Raw genomic sequence first — 21,152 nt, forward strand, 5'->3', positions numbered from 1 at the left:
GTCAAATAGACAGCGAAGGCTCACGGGCCTCTGCACACATGCTAGCAACAGGACTCTAGCAATAGGCTCCTGCTGACAGCCTAATACCCTCCCGGTGAATTGTATCCAGTGTTTTGAGGTATGAAGGCCTTGCTGATCCATAAACCTGACATCTGTATTCAAGCTGGGATCACACAAAGGCCTTATAAAGTTGGAGCAGACACATCCCGTTGCCTCCCCAAGACCTATGACTGATGCATTGAAGGTCGTTTAAGGCTTTGAGAGATCTCAGTTTCAGTTCTTTCAGCTGTGGTAGTCATGTGAAGCTTCTCATCAAAAGTGAGGCCCAGATATTTCACATTTTTCTCAAAACTGAGGACTGAATCCTCCACTTTCAAAATGAGTGAATTAAAAAGAGTGGGAGCAATTAAAATCAACACAAACCGTTTTCTCTGAGGAGAATTTAAAATCTGTGGTGTAAGACCGTTTCTCCAACCATCTGATCATCAATTGCAATTGCCAAGGAGCTATTGCAAGGTTGGTGAACGCACACAAGATGGAGAAGTCATCCACGAACAAGGAACACAGTACGGGGCACCACACTGAGGACATAATACTGTTTATTGCAATGGCAAGTGCTGTGATACTTAAAACAATGCCTTGAGGAACACTATTCTGGTTAAAACAGTCAAGACATGACAATTCCAACCTTGTATCCAAAATACCTGTCAGAGATGTAGGACCACATGAACACGAGTTGATGTCCACAGAATCCCCACTGACAGTGCTGCAATGAAATATTATGCTTCCATGTAGTATCATAGGTCTTTTCCAAATTGAAGAAGACATTGATAACGCATGGATTATGGAGGAGAGCTTGAATTGCTGCTTTGGGCAGGGTCAGGAGTATGGAGTTATACCTCTTGAACCTAAACTAGGAGTGACTTAATAAGGACCTGGTTTTGAGAACCCACATTGGGCATCAGCTGAACGTATGATCCAGTGTCTTTTTTATACAACATGACAGGCTAATGTTAACAATAACTATTGGGATTTGTCTGACCTTCCCAGGTTTTAATTTTGGGATTAAAATAAGATTCTTTCCACGAGTTGGGAAAGTCTCCGATCATCCAAATTTCGTTGAAGAGATGAAGCCTTCGACTGCGGTCCAACTGTTGCACTACACTGTACATTATCTAGGTTGTGTCAAGGTCTAGTATCACAAGCTACCGACAATTCAGAATCCAATGCCCACAGAGAGAAAGGCTGGTTGTATTCCTCCCTGTTGGTGAAATGGAAAACAAAATCATCTTTCTCCTATGTCTCCCGAGAGTGACAAATCTGGATCCTAGCTAGAATCAGTTGTAACGGACTTACACGATTCAGCCATTGTCTGAGCAATGTCTCTCAGCAGTCTTAGGAAAGACCCCTGCTCTCATACAGCTGCTACTCGAGGTTGTAAGATATGCCCTGAGATCCTCCTGATGGCTTCGTATACTTTACTTGTGGATTTGGACCTACTGTTGCCAAGACCTCTGCTTGCTTTCCCAAATTATTCTTCTCATATGTATTCCCATTGACTGTGGGATGGATGCATCAGCGGCATGGTGAATCACGGCTGTAATGTGACCGACTCATCCTGGACACTATCGGACAGCTCGAAAACAGCGAACTGCCTGTAATGCATCCAGTTAGCCTCTCTGGGCAACCATCTTAGCAGCTTCCTTTCAGGATCTATTCCGTCGGGCAAACTGATCCAGATAGGATAGTAGTCATTACCATGACGGTAATTCCAGAATGAAATTTTCACTCTGCAGTAGAGTGTGCGCTGATATAAAATTTCTTAGCAGATTAAAACTGCGTGCCAGACCACGACTCGAACTCGGGACTGTTGCCTTTCGCAGGCAAGTGCTCTACCATCTGAGCTACCCAAGCACGACTCTCACCCCATCCTCACAGCTCTACCTCCGCCAGTACCTCATCTCCTACATTCCAAACTTCACAGATCTCCTGCAAATCTTGCAGAACTAGCATTCCTGGAAGAAAAGATACTGCAGAGACATGGCTTTGCCACAGCCTGGTAGAGCACTTGCCCGTGAAAGGCAACAGTCCCAAATCTGAGCCTCGGTCCAGCACACAGTTTTAATCTGCCAGGAAGTTTCATGAAGGTAATTGTCCATTCCCCACTGAGCAAAGTCTGCAAGGGCAAGCATGCAGAAAGAGAGGTCTATGGCCACAGACGAACCTGTAGTAGTGCTAAAATGTTTAGCTTGACCCATGTTCATCATTATCATATCCATACTACATGTCAGATCCTCAAGTATCTGACCCTGATGTTAGAACCACATAGAACACTATGTGCACTGAAGTCCCTTAAAAGTAGAAAGGGACAGTGTAGTTTATCTAGATGTACAAGGACCTCACTGTCAAGGGCTCATGAGAGCAACATTGGCCATTATGCAAAACACAACTGCTTGTACCATTATAGCAGCGCAGGTGAGAAGTGGAAAGTGTCCTTGATAAATACCGTTACCCTCCTTCGCTCTTCCACCAGCAAGTTTGCGTTTTCTGCAGAGGTATAGCCTCCAACTACAGGCACATCAGTACAATTAAAATGAGTCTCCTGCAGACCGAGGCCAAAAGGTCTGTCCCGTGCTGTACAGATGAGACCTGCATCCATTCATATTCCACTGGAGTATGGGAGCCATTTCAGGGGTGTGGTTTTGATTTACCAGTATACTTGTGCTGGTGTGGTGAGGCACTTGTAGAGTGATTGGGAGTGAAGGGACTGCCTGGGGCTGGTGACGAGGCATCAAAATCCACAATGTATTCATTATCAATAAGGTGAGCCAGAATGACACCTGAAGGCGCCCGTAAGCTGACGCCATGTCCCTCCTCCTTTTCCCTTCACAAGTGAGGGGGGAAACGGGGTATCCAGGCACTCTGCTTTGAGTAATGTGGACACTGAGAGGCACTCAGCTTTTGGAGTGCCTTCTCGGTGCTCACTGTTAGAATAATACTGGCCTCCTCTGTCACAGCTGCTTGGATCCCTATATCTTTACTACCTTGCTTCGGCACATACAAGTGCAAGTACAGGTAACGGTGGTGGATAGTGGTACACTGGATGTCATTTGTGTTGAAGTGTCAACTTTGGGAGCAGGTTTCTGCGTTATGTAAGCATAAGTAGTGGCAAAGACGGGATTTCGTCACCTTGTATTACTTTTTGGCTTCTGTGTAGGGGCTCCGCTTGGTCACTTATTTCCTAGGTTTTGCATTCTTCAGCAAAAACAGAGTAGCGTCAGCGCCAGACTAGGTGACTCCCAGAGCAGTTAATGTAGACTGCTGGAGATGGGCAGTCACTTTCAGTTTCATAGACTGCCTGTCCACATTTCCCATAGGTCACTTCGCCACAACTCATCACTGTATGGCCATAACGCCGACATTGGTAGCACTGCATAGGGTTAGGTACATAAGACCTAACTTTAAGTCAGAGGAACCCTGCCACAATGCGTTCAGGTAGATTTGGAGAATTGTAGGTTACATCCATTGTACCCTATGACGCCAATTCTTGTTCAGGCTCTAATATATCTATGGCCATGAAATGACTGCATGTGACCCACTGTTGCTCGAGCTGAGAGAGGTGTGCATCTCAACAACAATATCATAGTCACCTAATTTGTGTGACTTCTTAACAAGTTCCACCTGCTCTGACCATTTAGTCTCGACAAAAAATGGAACTATTACGTAACTGTTTAATAGACTTTAAAGTTCCAGCAAGCCCTTCTAAACATTTACGTATATAGAAAGGGAACATTTTCTCAAACATCTCCTCCATGCTCTTCTTCACCACGGACACATTGTGACTTATGACTCCTTGAACCCTGTTACTAAGTACAGTTTGATTATCAGGGGGACTAGCCTCCCTCATTTGTTTTGATGACTGGGTGCGAGTACTCCCAGATGGTAAATCCATCTCACTGGGGGGAGGAGGAGGAGGAGATTTGAAGGGTTCCATCTCAGTTCCACGAGCATCTAGGGAAATACAAGTCCACCTCAATAGAGCCCTGCATGCCTAGCTAAGCATTATACAACTGAGGTACAGAAGGTTCTCCACCAATGACTGTTCCACCTAAACAGCCATGCATCTCATCACACACTGAAACTGAGGCTTTCATTTTATAGAGGTTTACACCATCCTTATGATCGAGGCTGTCACGCCAAGATCCCCATTCCCTGTGACACACAATGGTTCACCACTACACCGTACAGTGGTCACTGAAGCTTGCCCAGAGCTTACAGAGGACTGGTGGCACTTTCCAGTTCCCAGTGCTGCCAAGCCCATAGCCAAAATAGCCAACATATTTCAGCTACGAGGCCCTCCACCATCGAGACGGAAAATATCCTGCCACAGTGCGTGAAGAATACAAACGACTATAGGGAAGCCCCTCTTCCACGGCACGACAATAATACTTCAGTAAACATCCCGTCACATCTCTCCCATTACCTGTTATCGGTACCTACACAATGCTACTAGCCTAACAGCAGCAGCCAGAAAAATTTCACACAATGAACCTTATTCATCATAACTATCATGGGAAAATTCCCTTTTAGAAGTGAATGCAATACTGGTGTTAGACAGCACTAAGCTAAAACGGGACAACAGAAGATCCTAAAGAATATCCCAGTAAAAGGGGTCAAAATGTCGACCACATAACAACAGATTGAAGAGGTACATGATGCAGCCTAACAATCTAGCAGATTTTTCCAACAGTGATGACAGCCTGCAGACTTTTGCTCACATACTCTTCTTTCTCCTCAGGAGGAAAATACTCCAGCTCGATAGGCTGAAAGAGACGTGTGTGCGTTCTAACACCCCTCAAAGCCATTCATCTGTGTAGAGTTGATATTTGACAGTCAATGGATCTAAAAAACTACGTAAGCCCGATTCCCAACAGCTTAGCTAAGAATTTTGACTTACAGATTCAGAAGAAACTTGAGAAAAAGTTAAACATTTGCCTGAGACAATGTATATTAAAACATTCAGTATGTACAGTATCATATTTCTGAGACGATTAGTTGGTCGGTTTTTTCTATTCTTTCCTTATTGGAGTGATAACACAAACTGGAAATATATGACCCTTTAGATGCTGCACATGTTAAAATATACTGTTCTATCAAAGTGTTTGTTTCAAAAAATAACTGCTGTGAATCTGCTGGTCATAACTGCCCCTCATACAGGACTGTCTCTTCAGTGATTTATGCTACTGCAGCCTTCAGACCTGTTAAACTTTCAAACATCGATTCTACACAAATTAAGAGATTTACATATAAATGACCTCAACAGGTCACAGAACAGACATACCTCCATATTTCAAAACCATTTTTGTTCGGTTTTAACTCATCAGTACATAGGTTCATAACTTTACGTTTTGCACAATGACACATTTCAATCTCAAACATTAGCAGCAAACAAAACCACAGGAACTGAAGAAGACATACCAGGACGACTTCTGTACCTCATGTACTTAGCTGACTCAGCTCTATGCAGAACACTGTTTTCTAGAAAAGATGTTCAACTGTGAGGGACTTGGGAAGGGTGATGGACAGAGATTTTCTCTGACCCATTTCTTTTCAGCTAGGAGTTGGAGGAATTGTGTCACTGTGATGATTCCACTAGCAATTAACATTACCTTGTTTTGGTGAGCACAGGGCATGTGAGTGTAGGGTCAGTCGACATCTTGAGCGAATACAGCGTCGCCAGTTGGCACAGCTGGTCACGCTCCTGCTGTTTCATGGGATGGAGCCTGAAACAGTGAACACATACCATCAAACAGCAAATCTCGTGTCCAAAAAGACTGGAAACTAGCTAGCGGAAAAAGACGGAGATGTGAAAATTAATATTACTATGATATATAATATTGTTCATAAGGATGACTATGTCTTTGACTGTGGTAATTGAAATGAATAGATGCATGTATAAATTCTGGCTCCCGTTAGAAAATAACTCGGTTGAAATTTTGCACTGTGAAATTTTGTACCTTGCAGATACATCTTTTAACAGCCCTGTCTGCCACACCAAGTCAATACAAAAATCCTTTACCAGTTCTTAATAGTAAAAAATGTTAAAAGTTCTATAGAAAGTGGTGGCCACTGAAACTTGCCTCAAATACAGGTAGGAATTTAACGATGTTCGTATGAGAACAGCAGCATCAGCAATTTAACTCGCAATAATCATTTTATTATTCCGAGCCGTAAAATGGTGCCTTTTTCCCACGCGAACACTAATACAGAGCAGAAGTGAATCTTTCCTTGTTTCTTTAATTTTTTAAGATAAATATTTTACGGTTTAAAATATATGAGGTTGCTACCCACATAAAACTTCACAAAGCTGCATAGCTGATTGTTGTTGCTGTCTGAATTTCCTAAGACTGGTTTAATTCATCTCTCCACACTGCTCTAACTTGTGCAAGTCTCTTCATCTCTTGAGTAACTACTGCAATCTACGTCCTTTTGTACCTGCTTATGGTATTAATCTTGTGGTCTTCCTCTACAGTTTTCATCCAATACACTTCCCCCCAATACCACACTGGTGATCCCTTGATGTCTCCGAGTGTATCCTATCAACTGATTTCTTCTTTTATTCAAGTTTGCCACAAATTTCCGTTCTTCTCAGTTCTCGTCATTAGTTACATGAATTACACACCTAATCTTCAGCACTCTTATGTAGTATCACACTTCAAAAGCTTCTAGTCCCTTCTTGTCCAAACTGACAATCATGTGTGTTTCTCTTCCGTCCAAGGCTAAACTTAAGACAAATGCCTTCTGAAAAGATTTCCTAATACTTAAATATATATTTGATGTCGTCTTCAGAAACACATTTCTTGCCACTGTCACTCTACATTTAATATCCTCTCTTTTGTCCCTCTTTTCCTAATCTAATTCCAACAGCATCACCTGTTTTAATTCAACAGTTTTTCTCTCTAAACTTTAATTACCTTTCGAAATTTCTCCTTGCATTCCTTCACAACTTGTTCAATGTTCCGATTGAACACACTGTTTTAAATCACAGCTTCCCTCTCGCACCCCTCAAACTCTTGTAACTGCTGTCTGATTTCTATAAACGTTGAAAATAGCCTTTTCCTCTTTGTATTTTATCCCCACTACCTTCAAAAACTAAAAGAATGTATTCTAGTCAACACTGTCAAAAGCTTTCGCCAAATCAAAAAATGTGATAAACACAGATTTGTGTCCCCTTAACATATCTCCAAAGATAAGCTGTAGGATCAGTAGTCCCTTGTGTGTTCCAGCATTTCTCCAGATGCCAAATTGATCTTCCCTGGTTTGCTTCTACCAGATTCTTCCATTCTTCTGTAAATAATTTGTGTCAGTATTTTCCAGCAATGACTACTTATACTGGCAGTTCAGGAATATTTACATTTGTCAACATCGGCTTTCTTTGGAAGTGGAATCATAATATTCTTCTTGAAGTCTGAGGGTATTTTTCCTTGCATTTATCTTGTACACCAGGTGGAACAGATCTGTTATGGCTGACTCTCCCAAGGATATCGGTAGTTCCGACTGAATGTCGTCTACTCCAGGGGCTCTCAAAGTGCTCTCTCAAATTCTTCACGTAGGATCATTATCACCCATCTCATCTTCCCTTTCTATTGAGTAAAACAGAAAAATTAGTGTACAAAGACATGCCATCATTAAACTAAGTTTCAAGTGCTCTTACATGCTGATGTTAATGCAAACAATGTTACGTAAACACCAAGAATATTACAGGTATAGTAGGTTAGTGTGATGGATGGAGGCATTTCTTACCAGTGTGCCAGCAGAAAACACTAGCACAGCTGAACAGATAGGCTACATCTTTCTAGATTTCTGAAAGGCATTGGACACTGCACCACACTATCAACTACTGATCAAAATACAATTGTACAGAGTATCTTTGCAGACACGACTTCACTTGAAAAATGTTTGATAAATAGAAACCTGTATTTTTTTACTGGGCAGTGAATGTTCCACAGAAGTAAAAGTACATCGGCTTTGCAACAGAAGGCATAATAAATCTGTAATGCTCTCAATATACACAAGCAATTTATCAGCTAGGATCAGCGATACTGTACAACTGTTTGCTGAGGATGTATGTGTGTACAGGTTGTATCACCAGACATGTGGTGTAGTGAATGGTAGCTCTCCCTAAATGTGAAAAAAAAGAGGTATGTCACAGAGAGGGAGAGAGATTTGTGCAGTACTGATTATACAATTAGTGGTGAACGTTTTAAGCATGTTATAGATTATTTATATTTAGGGTCAATACAAAATACAATGTGTGAAACCCATGTTAGGGAAGGCAAATGGAGGTGCAGTTCATCTGTAAAGCAAATAGCTTACAAGACGCTAGAATTCTGTTATGATATTCGGAGTCCTTATTGAAGAGGCACAATGACAAATTTAATGACTGCAGTGACACACTGCTAGGACCTTAAGTTGGTATAGCCCACACGAAAATGCAACAGAAATGCTCTGAGAAGTGAAATGTCAACGCTCAGAACCAAACAGACTTAATTCTCGCAATACCATGTTGGGTAAATTTAGGGAAACTGCATTTGAAGATGACTCCATGATCGTTACAACACTGGTGTCGTGTATCATGTGTTGTGATCGTGGAAGTAAGGAAAGGGAGATTATGGCACATGCATACAGAGGCTTGAAGACAGTCATTTTTCTCACTCGATCAGTGGGTAAATGCAATAAAAAACAAAATCGACGATACTGGTATGATGTTCCCTCCACTGTGCACTGTATGGTGGCTTGCAGATTATTTACGTGGATGGAAAACAGCACTAGAAGCATAGAAAATATAAATAGGATCCTTCAGTCACGTGTTGTGATTTTACTATGTCACTATGTCATATTATGTGTTTTTTCTGTGTTTCTCAAGCTACTTTATGTTGTCACACTGGTGAAATGTGCCTCCATCTTCACCAATAAACTATTTATTATTATAATATTCTTTCTAGGTACTCTATATAAAGCCATATTTGTTAACACTAGATGCAAGGAACCACATAAAGTAATGTATACATCTTTTAAGAAAAGGAGTACGATGCAAAATGGCACAATACAGAATACTGTTTTGTGACTCTAGATGATATTTTGACATATACTCATTCGAATTACTTTATTCTGGGTGAATAAAATGTTAATACAATAATTATATCTAAAAAGAAAGATGATGAGACTTACCAAACAAAAGTGCTGGCAGGTCGATAGACACACAAACAAACACACACATACACACAAAATTCTAGCTTTCGCAACCAACGGTTGCCTCGTCAGGAAAGAGGGAAGGAGATGGAAAGACGAAAGGATTTGGGTTTTAAGGGAGAGGGTAAGGAGTCATTCCAATCCCGGGAGCGGAAAGACTTACCTTAGGGGGAAAAAAGGACAGGTGTACACACACGCACACACACACACACACACACACACACACACACACACACACACACACACACATATATCTGCATATACACAGACACAAGCAGACCTGCCAGCAGAAAATGTCTGCTTGTGTCTGTCTATATGCGGATGGATATGCGTGTGTGTGAGAGTGTACCTGTCCTTTTTTCCCCCTAAGGTAAGTCTTTCCGCTCCCGGGATTGGAATGACTGCTTACCCTCTCCCTTAAAACCCAAATCCTTTCCATCTCCTTCCCTCTTTCCTGACGAGGCGACCGTTGGTTGCGAAAGCTAGAATTTTGTGTGTATGTGTGTGTTTGTTTGTGTGCCTATCGACCTGCCAGCGCTTTTGTTTAGTAAGTCTCATCATCTTTCTTTTTAGATATATTTTTTTCCACGTGGAATGTTTCCCTCTATTATATTCATAATACAATAATTAGTTCTTTATACAAAAATTTTTATTGCTATTAATTTGATTTAGTGTAAATACTGAACTACATAGATAAGCTGGATACAATTCAGTGTCATACCAAGTCACAATTATCATTCGTGTAATACAACATAACTGCAGTATGAGTGTGCAGTTATCTGTGCAAGGCGATGCTTCGGGATGGGTTAGCGAGTAGGACTATTTGTAGATGGCTAAGAAAGATCATTGTCCTCTGCTGCCTTATGACACAAATAAATTTTATTTATTTTCTATTTGCAGAACTAGGAAAACTTGTACCCATGTAAAGATCATCAGTTGACATCCCCTTACTCTCTTGCTTCTGTTACTTTATCTAGTTATCACACAATGGACCATTGTTCATACACTGGCTACCCCTTATAGCACCTGCACACAAAAAATATTTCCCAAGTTTTCCTCTGTTGTTACCTATCTATGTATAGGTGTCACCACGGAATGTTTGTCAGTACTTTAAAATTTTCCCACTTGTAAGCTCTCTTATTTATTTGTCTATGCTATCCTCTACCTCACCTACTATTCTATAATTTTTAATTATAATTCATCAGGTTATCTGGGACAGTGTGAGATGAAGTTACCTATGGAACAAGTCAACACACAGCTCGCAGGAAGTTGGTAGCTTACCTGAGGAACACCAGTACTGAATAAACAGCATGTGCCACAAGTAAACCTGTGAGGTAGAATCTGGAAATTTAGTGTTCATCATTTAAATTTTTCAGCTCAGAAGTCCAGTGCAAATGAAACCTAAAGAACAGTGCACATCTTTCTGTACAATCGTTAAAGAAGTATAATTGTAATACATTCCTGAATGTAATACTTGAAGAGAGCTTTTCAACTCTTACATACTACAGATTTAAAATGTTCAATTTCACTGGTTATTTAACCACTTTCTAACAATAAATTTGAATTCTGCATGATTTTTGTGTCTGAAACTGTATTAGTTGACCATAATATTATTGCACCTGGGAAGGAGGGTGCTTTGGTCAGCTTATCACGAGTTTTCTTCATATTTCAAGAGGGCACACTGCTGAACCATTTGATAGTATACGCACAAGTGTCCTGCAAGCATTTACTGTGTGATATGTTTCCCTAAATCACCATTGTATTTGTTTACTGTACCATACAGCATGTTTCCAATAAAGGCCATGGGAGGCCAAGTGCAATAATATCGTGGTCAGGTAAGGTGTATTGTGTTTATTTGCATTTAAGTGGGAATCTGATTTCTGTAAGACATGAGCTAATGTTATCTACTACTTATACACTAAATCATTTACATATTTCGAACAATATGACTTGGCCCTATTCTCAAGCTATTTAAAAAAGCATTTCCCAAAATACACAATTCTGAACTCACTTAAGCTCCATTTGTGCAGGGTCCTGTAGAAATCGGGAGAGCTTCTCATTGGCCGATGTCGAGATACTAAAACCCGGGCGTTCATTTCGTACCCGTCTTCGACCTCCTCTAATTTCTCGGCAGCCATTCTGGAAAAAAACAGGACCATAAGAACAAGATTACGCGAGAAAAGTATATGATTTACATTGCCTTTTCTTATTAAACAAGCAAAATAAAATTGTACCACTGCTAATTGTTCCCTTTTCTGTTACACTTGCAAATGTAGCACGAGAATAACAACTGCACATATGCTTCCATACATGGTCCAATTTCTCTTATTTCATATTTGTGACCCTTAAACAAGATGTATGTTGGTGGCAGTAGGACCATTCTGAAATCTGCTGTACAAGCTCATTCCCTAAACTTTCTCAAAAGTTTTTCACAAAAAGAACATCTCAGTCCTTCCAGGAATTCTCATTTGAGTTCACAGAGCATATCCATAACACTTTTGTGATGAAATCTTAAACAAACGTCAATTCACTAGTCACAATTGTGAAGTACTGTCTAATGATGATCAACACGATTTGTATGATTTTTACTATTAAGGAAGTTAATTTTTTTTTTCACTGGTGCTACAGCTTTAACATACCTCCACAATATTATGTATCCAGTGTAACAATTCACACTTCTAAACAGGACTTTTGAAACTTAGGGCAAGGGGTCTGAATAAACCTTTTATTTCTGCTACTGATTGGCTGCATTTCACTTCATCCTTAGGAAGCCTCTGTGTTGATCAAAGCTACCGGTAAGAAACTTAGCAGCATGCCTTTCAATTGCTTAAATATCTTCATTTAATCCTACCTGGTGGGTATCCCAGACATTCTAGCAGCACTCAAGAATGGATAGCACAAACATTCTGTAAGGAGCCAACTTTTAGATGAGATGCACTTTCCTAGAAAACATTCAATAAACCAAAGTCAACCATTCACCTTCTCTACAAACCACACTATTTGCTCATTCCAGTTTGTGCCATTTTGCAATGTTACATCTAGATATTTAATTGCTGTAACTTTGTCAAACATTACAGGATTTTATTTCATACTCATCTGCATTAACTTATATTTTTCTACATTTAGATCCAGCTGCCATTCATCACACAAAATAGAAACTCTACCAAAGTCATCCTGCATCCTCCAACAGCTACTCACAATGACACTTCTAGTTACACTTTAGCATCAGAAAACAGTTGTAGATCACTGTCCATTCTCTCAGTCTGTTCATGTATGACGGTGTACTGGAAAATAATGCAACCAAATTTTTTATTCTATTCTCAATATGAAACCTCACTGCTGTCTTCATTCACAGTTCACATGATTTTGTAGCAGTAAAGAACAAGCTGAGCATTGTATGAGATCATTATTTTCTAAATCCATATTTAAATGAAGATAGAAGAAGGAACTTAGAAATTCTGCAAGAAACTGACATTAAGGACATTGGTCTGTAATTCTGTGGATCTGTTCTTTTATCATTCTTGCATACATGAGAAAACTACTTTTTCCAGCTGCTTGGGACTTCCATCATATGAAAGCACAGAGGGAATTCGTCAATTCCCACTTTGTGTTCAAAGTGGTACATTGGAATGCAGATAATGGTGTTGTATTTGGGAGGATGGCAGTTAACTTCCATGTCCAGTTGTCCACAGTTAGGTTTTCTGTGATTTTCTTAAACCACTTAAGGTGAATGCTGGGATGGTCCCTTACAAAGTGCTTGGCAATTTTTGCTATGGACACCTATACCACAGAAAACTTAATGTTTGAGACAATGTACAAAGGTAATGTGTTTTAATACATAAAAATCACAGAAGTTTTCAGACAGAGGTGGTCTATCTCATGAAGCAGGTGGTGGTGGTGGTGGTGTTGGTGGTTGGTGGTGATGATACATAAAAATAAAACACACATCTCTAAGATGCCTAGAAATTTACAAAATTTGGAGAAAACTGATTAAAAATGCTGTTTACAAATGAGAAACATGAACTAAACAAAATGTTGGAGTAGCTCAAAGGAATAAATAAGCATTCTGATGAACAACTTGACCTCACAAAAACAAAACCTCAACATTAGTGATGAATATGAACCAATGATAAAATTAGATTGTATCCCTCATCAAAATATACAACAATTCCCTTAAATTGTCCAGATCTTATGAGAGTCTGCAATTACACCTTGGTATCTAACACAAAATAGCTGGAAAAAGACTCTGGGGCTTTATGACAGCACAAAGTCCTCTACTACCAGAGAAAAATTTCTCGTACAATTTCTAACCTCACATACAGCCTATACCCGGGCCGCTGAAACATTACACTTGACGTTTGCGTATGAAGTTGGCAGCGTAACAGAGTAACAAGTGAAGAACGATAGGCGCTAGGCGTTCAGCGTGGGGCGCCAGCCAATCACAGCGCAGTGATCACTGCTGTTACTCAAGTGCTGTGATGTCAAAGTTCCCACATTGCCGGCTTTGTTTAGTGAATGTGTATACAACGTGAATTGTATGTTGTTTACCGCGTGTTTTTGTTGTAATGTGTGCTATATCGTTGTGACTTTTGTTGCGTTGTGAGTTTACATACTTGGAAAATGCTACCGAAAAGACTTCGTTCACCTAGTGACAATCCTTTGCGTCGAGGGGTGCCGCTGAACAGCCAGGCACTGGAGTTACTACGCAGAACTCTCGAGTTTTACGAGCAGGAGAAAAACTATGTAAGCATTCATGGACAGCCATCAATTCCTGCCGATAAAGTGGTGGAACGTACGTCGAAAACTCTCGGAATTAGTGCAAGAACCATAGTAAGTAAGGGAGTATTACTACAAAACTTGGAAGATACTGAAGTGAGCCGTAAATATTCCGAGCTGTCTGGATCAAATAATACATTTTTAACAACCCAGGGAAAGAAGAAAAAGCAGTCTAGTCCTATCACAGATTTAGATTCTTTCTAGACTGATGCAATTCGCAGGCATGTTTATGGTTACTACAGCAGAAAAGAGTATCCGACTGTAGCTAAGTTATTAGTGTCTTTAACAGAAAGTGAACTCTTCAGGTGTGGTAAAACATCACTAAAAATTGTGCTAAAAAATATGGGTTTCCGTTACAAAACGCTAGACGGACACAAAGTACTGTTAGAGAGGGCACATATTGTTACCGCTCGTAGCATTTTCTTGCACAAAATTGTGGGCAGAGACATTCATTCCATAATTTGGCTAGACGAAACATGGGTTAATGCCGAGGAAGCTGTCAGTAAATGCTGGATGGATAACACACCCAACAATAGCGGCCATCAGCCAACGGGAAGAGGAGCTAGATTAATTGTGGTCTATGCAGGCTCCTCTAGTGGTTTTGTTCCTGACGCACTTTTAGTTTTTAGATAAAAAAAAGACTGGTGATTACCATGAAGATATGGATCACACACGATTTGTTGAATGGTTCAGGAACCTTTTAAAACAATTTTCTGTCCCTACAACAATTGTAATGGACAATGCTCCACATCATTCGGTGATATAGAACAAAGCTCCAACCACAAATGATCGGAAAGAAGTTATGGTGCAGTGGTTACAGGCTCGAAATAATGCAGCGGATATGAGTATGACATAGGTTCTATTATATTCTCTTGTTAAACAAAATAAGCCTACAACACCTACATATGTATTAGATGAAATTGCCAAGGAGCAAGGTCATACTGTAATAAGGCTGCCACCATATCACTGCCATTTCAACCCTATTGAGTTAATATGGAGTGATGTAAAAATGTATGTAAGGAACAACAACAAGTCCTTTACAATAACAGAGGTGGAAAAGCTGTTGCGTGAAGCTCTTTTGACTGTGGATGCAGCCTCATGGAGAAAAAAAGTAGAGCATGTTGAGAAGCTTATACAAGCAGCACAGACAATAGAAGGCATTATCAGTGGCCATGAACAATTAATGATTTGTCTTGCTGATGACGACGACGAAAATGGTTTTGGCGATGAATCGGACAACAGTGACGATGGCGAGCTGGATGGAATTGCGTCATTATCGCTGTAAATTGGTGAGTGAAAAATTATTAATATTGGTTATTTATTATCAATCTCGGTTATTATTTATTTTGTAAACTACGTACATTATTGATTTTAAAGTACCAGTTGTCAGATGCTTGTTTTTTGTATTTCTTTGCTCCGTTATCGAAAGGGTGTGCGTTGTTATGCTTTTACATGCATTATTATATGGTTGTTTACTTCCTGTCATTGTAGTACAACTAAAAACGAGTTTTTATATACACTGTAATTGCTCAATCGCTTGCATTTACGAGATGGGACGGAAAACTGTATCGTCTGCTGTGTGTATAGAGGCTGCTGTTGCAACATCGCTATTACAGTATAGCCAACCTAACCAGGCAAAAAGCAAACTGTCAAGTGCAATGTTTCGCCGGTGCAGGTATAGTGACCTGACTGTCACAAAAACAGGAGGAGATGTGGTACTGGAGATGCGTACTAAATGTAAGCACGAAAGGGAGACTGAGAGCTAAATTTATAAAAAACTGAACAGGCACACACCAGCCTACAGTGAAGCACTGAGGAAAACACAAGTCTTAAAGCTGAGCTATGGTGTTCAACAGTTTGTATAGTATATTCTCATCTGCTGCTCACATAGGTGGTTTATATCGCAAGAGGTTGCTTTCCTCAGACCATTTTCACTCACACAGGATTTTGGAAGTCCATACATCCACAATAAGATCAACTGACTGCACAACCTTATGAGCCAAATAGACCACAGTCCAGTGCATGCTAGGTTGTTTGTATATGTGGCACACTGCAGCTCTTAAGTGGAAAGCTGCCCAACAGTTATTTTCATTCATTTATTGCTGGTCTAGCACTGAATGTACTTGTCCATCACAAGCAGCATCTGTATTACAGAACATAAAATATTTACAAAGTACATTTGTTTGTAGCATATAGTGTTTTGTATTACTTAATGCAATCCATTTTGCTTCATATCATTTACTTTGCCTTATATAATGGTTTCATACACAGTTTTGATTAGTATATTAATGTAGATGCAAAGCACATTGCCACTGACAATTACCATACCCAGATTAATATGCTAATTAATAATGTCACTGTCAGTTGTGATGTGCTTTGCATCCACAATAATATGGTGATTAAAGCTTTTGTATAAACAGAGTATTAAATGAATGTTATTGGCACACTGTCTTTCGCATGTGCTACGAAAGTAGTATACAAGGTGTTTAAGAATTTGTTACCAACTTTGGGGACAGGTTCCTTTCATTGAAAGTAGAAAAAAAATGCCTAGTAAACATGGACTCTAAAATGCATATCTTAAGACTTGTTCAATGGAAGAGATGTGTTTCACAGTAGCAAAGATGGAAAAGTACTCATAGCTCTGAAGGCATGTATTTTAGAGCCCAAGTTTAACTACACATTTTTTCTTGTTTTGATGTAAGGAATCTGTCCCCAAACTTTGTAAAAATATTTTGAAGCATCCTGTGTAAGGAAAATTCAATTATATGAACAAAATAGCAGTCACATTAAGTAATACATAACACTTTACACTAGAGATAAATGGATTTTGAAAGACGTTTTGGGCCAATAAACATCTCTAATCCCCAATACCTTTGTAGGTGTTTTATGAGGTAATGAAACACACGATGATGATCAACAAACCAATATTTGATGATTTTACAACCATTCACCACTGCCTATTCTTGACTCCAGTAAGCCAGGAGTGGTTGGGTATGAGCTTCTTACAGCTCGTTGTATCCAAAAAGTTCTCACCTTATGACAATTACATGTAGTGAGCACAAAAAAGTGACACTCAAAAATGTTGAGGGCCTGCACAGCAGGTCTTGGGAATAGCCTGAGGATTCATCCAACGACACAGTACAGCTTCAAAGTTTTAGTGAAAAAACCTGCCACTAGACATCCCTTCAGCAGCAAATGTCAGTCTGCACATATACATCTAAATCTACAGTTGCATCTATGTACTTACTCTGCAAACAATTGTGAAATGCTGAACAGAACGATAGAGAGCAAGCACAAAGTGCCAGGCAGCATTCGTGATATAATACGGTGCCAAATATATCCACATCTGCTGTGTAGTCTGTCGATGTACAAACTCTTGTTTGCTGCCAAATGGGTGTTCTAGTGGGAGGTGTTTTCCCCTATATGTTCTGTACTGTTGTTGGATGGTGGTTCCACATACTGTTGTCAAAGTTTGACAGTCCTTTTTTAAATATATATGTGTGTGTGTGTGTGTGTGTGTGTGTGTGTGTGTGTGTGTGTGTGTGTGTGTGTGTTGGGGAGCAAGGGTGACCAGTTTCAATCAACCTCAGTACAAATACAACTTAGTACCTGGAAAACCAGCAATAAGAATTAGGATACATTGTGACACTCTGCACAGAAGAAGGATTACATGGCAGACAGACACATTAAAAGTCTGTTAAATGTACCTGTCTGCTGCTGAGTGCATCCACTGTGTGATGAGTCACAATGTATCCTAATTCTTGTTGCCGTTTATCTGGGTATTATGCTGTATTTGTACCAAGCTTGGTTGAAACTAATGCATTTTTTCAAATAACTGCTAGCATACCGTATCAGGTGCATACAGAAAACTCACTATGCCCTGTCGAAGGAAGCGAACATGTGCGCGGTACGACTCCTTTGCCTCTTCAGACAGGTGCTCGAAGCTGCCACACAGGATAGCTTTGAAAGTCGGGTCCTCCTCATCACAGTCGTCATCGTCGGCTCCGCCCACAGCACCGGGAGGACCCTCGTCGTCTTCCCACCAGCCATGGCCGTGCTCGCCTCCGAACCAGTCGCTCTGCTCATCGTCACCTGCCGAAAAGACTTGTTACGTCTTCAGCTGCACAAATCAGCTACGAGTGGAAAAAGCAAGCGTGTTAAATTAACGTGCTTCTTGTCTCCTTGAGGAGCCAATTTTAAAGCAAATAAGTGGAGTCCTCGGGGATGGTATCAACTTTACGAAATTGTGTGGTGGTGTAGGTTAGAGTCCTGGGTATCACACCCTGCAACCATTCACCTCGGTAGGCCCTAACTTGCAAGTAATTGATGAATAGTAATTTCAGATTTTCTTATGATTCACTAGAGCCTTGAAAGTGCAGTCAGTTTCAAAATGACACTATAGCCTAGTAGTCAAGTTACTTGGCTGGTAAGGAGAAGCTTGCGAGGTCAAGTCCCATCAAGTGCCCTTAATTTAACATCAGTATTGAAATAACAAATTATTATTTTTACTCAATTAATTGTTTAAAATGTTTTTTCTACCATTTCTTGTCCTTCAACACCTCTTTTCAATTGTCATATTAACATCCTTATTTGTACTTATTTTTTACTTCCTTTCTTTGTTTTTATCACTTGGAATCATTACGAATGTGCTTTTAATTATTGTCAGGCATTTATTTTAATTTAATTTCCTCCTCTTCATCATTTTATAATTTTGTCTGCATTATTGTAATTGTTATTTCTATTACTCATTTTCCTTGAATTTTTTTATTTATAAAATCTTTTGTTTGAATCTTCATCTGCAACATTTTGTTCATGGTGCAAGAAGAATTTATATTTTAAATGTCTGTATAATGTTTACCATCAGAAAACATGTTCATCATAAAGCAAAAAATAAATTTTTGACACCACTGCACAGCCAATATAAATAGATTTTGTCTTTTGTTTTTTAACTGATAGACCACTATTTTTAAATGTTTAAAATATTACAACAGATAAGTAAAAGATTCGAAATAACAAAGAAGAAAAGGAAGCAAAACGCGGGGGAGAGACCACAGTAAGACGATTAAAGTGACATGACAAATTATTAGAGATGAAAAAAGTCATATTTATCAATTAATTGAATAGAAATAATGTGATCATTTCGATGGCAACATAAAGAATGTAGATTGCACTTGACGGGATTCGAACCCTCGACACTGGCATATCAGTCAAACAACTTAATCACAAGACTACTGTGCTGTTTTGCAATAGTGTAACCTTCAAGGTTCTAGTTAATCAAATGAAATTCTTTTTTATTGTCGATTACTCGCAAACAAGAACACATCAGGGTGAATGGTTGCAGGATGTGATATATGGAATCTTAACCTATATCACCAACACATTTTCAGAAACTTGAGGAATCCAAAACAGATTCTCCACAGTTTTCAAATTAAACTGTTTGGCAACTAATGCAGTTTACTACTATTATCCTAGTAACATTTTTATTCAAACTGTTTTACACTTCCATCCAAGGATTCCTACTTGAATAAATACAACCTTACCCAGATAATTCATCCAAATGTTGCAAATTAAACTTGATTAAAGATAGCTACAGGATTGAGAATGACGGCAGCATTGGTTTCAAAGGGCCTGTTCACAGTCAGTGGACGAGGGTGACAGGTGAAACAATTAATTTTGTCTTTCATAACTGATTTATCACAGAAGATCATAATATAATTCCTCCTTTCAATCATCCCACAAATGCCAAAATGGCAGGAACCGGGATCAGGGATTGGAGTATAAAGCAAACTAAAAGTCGCTGAATGGCAGAGAAGCATTTGCCCTTCACTACTAAACACCTGTGATATTCAACAGACATTATGTGATACGCGTTGTTGCCCTTCTATCACCGTTCATTGCAGGTTGCTAGAGTGACAAAGGGTACCGAGTGGTTGGAAGCACAAGTCACTCCAATTTTTTAGAAGTGTCCTATGGCAAATGCACTTTATTACAGGAATATATCACTAATTTCAATCTGCTGTAGAATTGCAGATCATTTTTGTGGTTAGACATTAAAGTTTTTCTGCAGAACAAAAATATCCTTTATAAAAATCAGCAAGGTTTTCGCAAGGAGAGATCTTGTGCAACTCAGCTCATTCTGCCCATCCACTCCACGGGATACGGAGCACTGTCAACATCGGCAACCTGTGCAATACAGTGCTCATCGATAATTGCACACTGCCATCTGAGGAATAGATGCGAGCCTACTGATTAAAGGACCAGGATTCAGTACTTCCTCTCATACAGAACTGAATACGCCATTCTTATTAGGACAGAACCCTAAGATACAATTGTAATTTGGAGAGCACAATAAAGAAGTGCTACAGATACATTGGTGTTCACAATATACATTAATGCTCCACTGGATAGCACCGGAGGCTCGGCGAGGCTATTCGTGGACAATGTTGTTGCCTGTATGCAGATAGTAATCAAAAACATTTCGAGTCTTATACGTACACACCTACTGGTAATAGCACAAATCAATACAAAACATGATGAACATGTTAACTCACAAGGAACCCCGTAAGTGGAAGGTCGCAAAAAGTCAATGACGTTTACGGCACTCATCACCAGACGATAGTGAAATGAAGGAAGACAATTTATGCAGGGACTGGCAGCTGACCCTGCACGAGAGAAAGTGAGGAAAAACATTTTCGATGTTTATCACCAAAGGTCATGTTTATTTATTAACTGACTAGTTTCTGGGTTTGCCCATTTTCTCAAGCCATGTATTTGCATTTAGGATATGTTTGGTGTGGACAGTTCTGTTGACATCATCACATCAAGTGATGATGTGTTAACATAAATACAACTGTCCACAACAAACAATCCCAAACACAAATACACGGCTTGTGAAAATGGGCTAACCCAGAAACAAGTCAGTTAGTAAATAAACATGACCTTTGGTGAAGGAGTAACCATCTGGAGCAACCTAAAGTGGATGATGGCATGAAACCAGTTGAATTAAAAGCAAATGCCAGGCTGCGATTCGCTGAAAGAAGCTTGCAGAATGCAGTCATCCATGAAAGAAATGGCTCACAAAAAACTCATTCAATTGAAATCTTGAGTACTGTTTGTCACTCTCA

The 21,152-nt window shown here is 39.7% G+C and overlaps 1 protein-coding gene across 3 annotated transcripts in view; it reads right to left on the reverse strand.

Moving 5' to 3' along the window:
- Positions 1–21,152, reverse strand: part of LOC126106398 (G patch domain-containing protein 2) — a 173,830-nt gene that overhangs the window by 19,473 nt on the left and 133,205 nt on the right. For all 3 annotated transcript variants that reach the window (XM_049912665.1, XM_049912663.1, XM_049912664.1), the window contains exons 8-10: positions 17,903–18,120; positions 11,264–11,391; positions 5,670–5,783 (exon numbers count right to left, since the gene is read on the reverse strand). In XM_049912665.1, coding sequence (XP_049768622.1) covers positions 5,670–5,783; positions 11,264–11,391; positions 17,903–18,120 — 460 coding nt within the window. The remainder of the gene's footprint in view (positions 1–5,669; positions 5,784–11,263; positions 11,392–17,902; positions 18,121–21,152) is intronic.

This window comes from Schistocerca cancellata, chromosome 10 (assembly GCF_023864275.1).
Source record: "Schistocerca cancellata isolate TAMUIC-IGC-003103 chromosome 10, iqSchCanc2.1, whole genome shotgun sequence".
Classification (NCBI taxonomy): domain Eukaryota; kingdom Metazoa; phylum Arthropoda; class Insecta; order Orthoptera; family Acrididae; genus Schistocerca; species Schistocerca cancellata.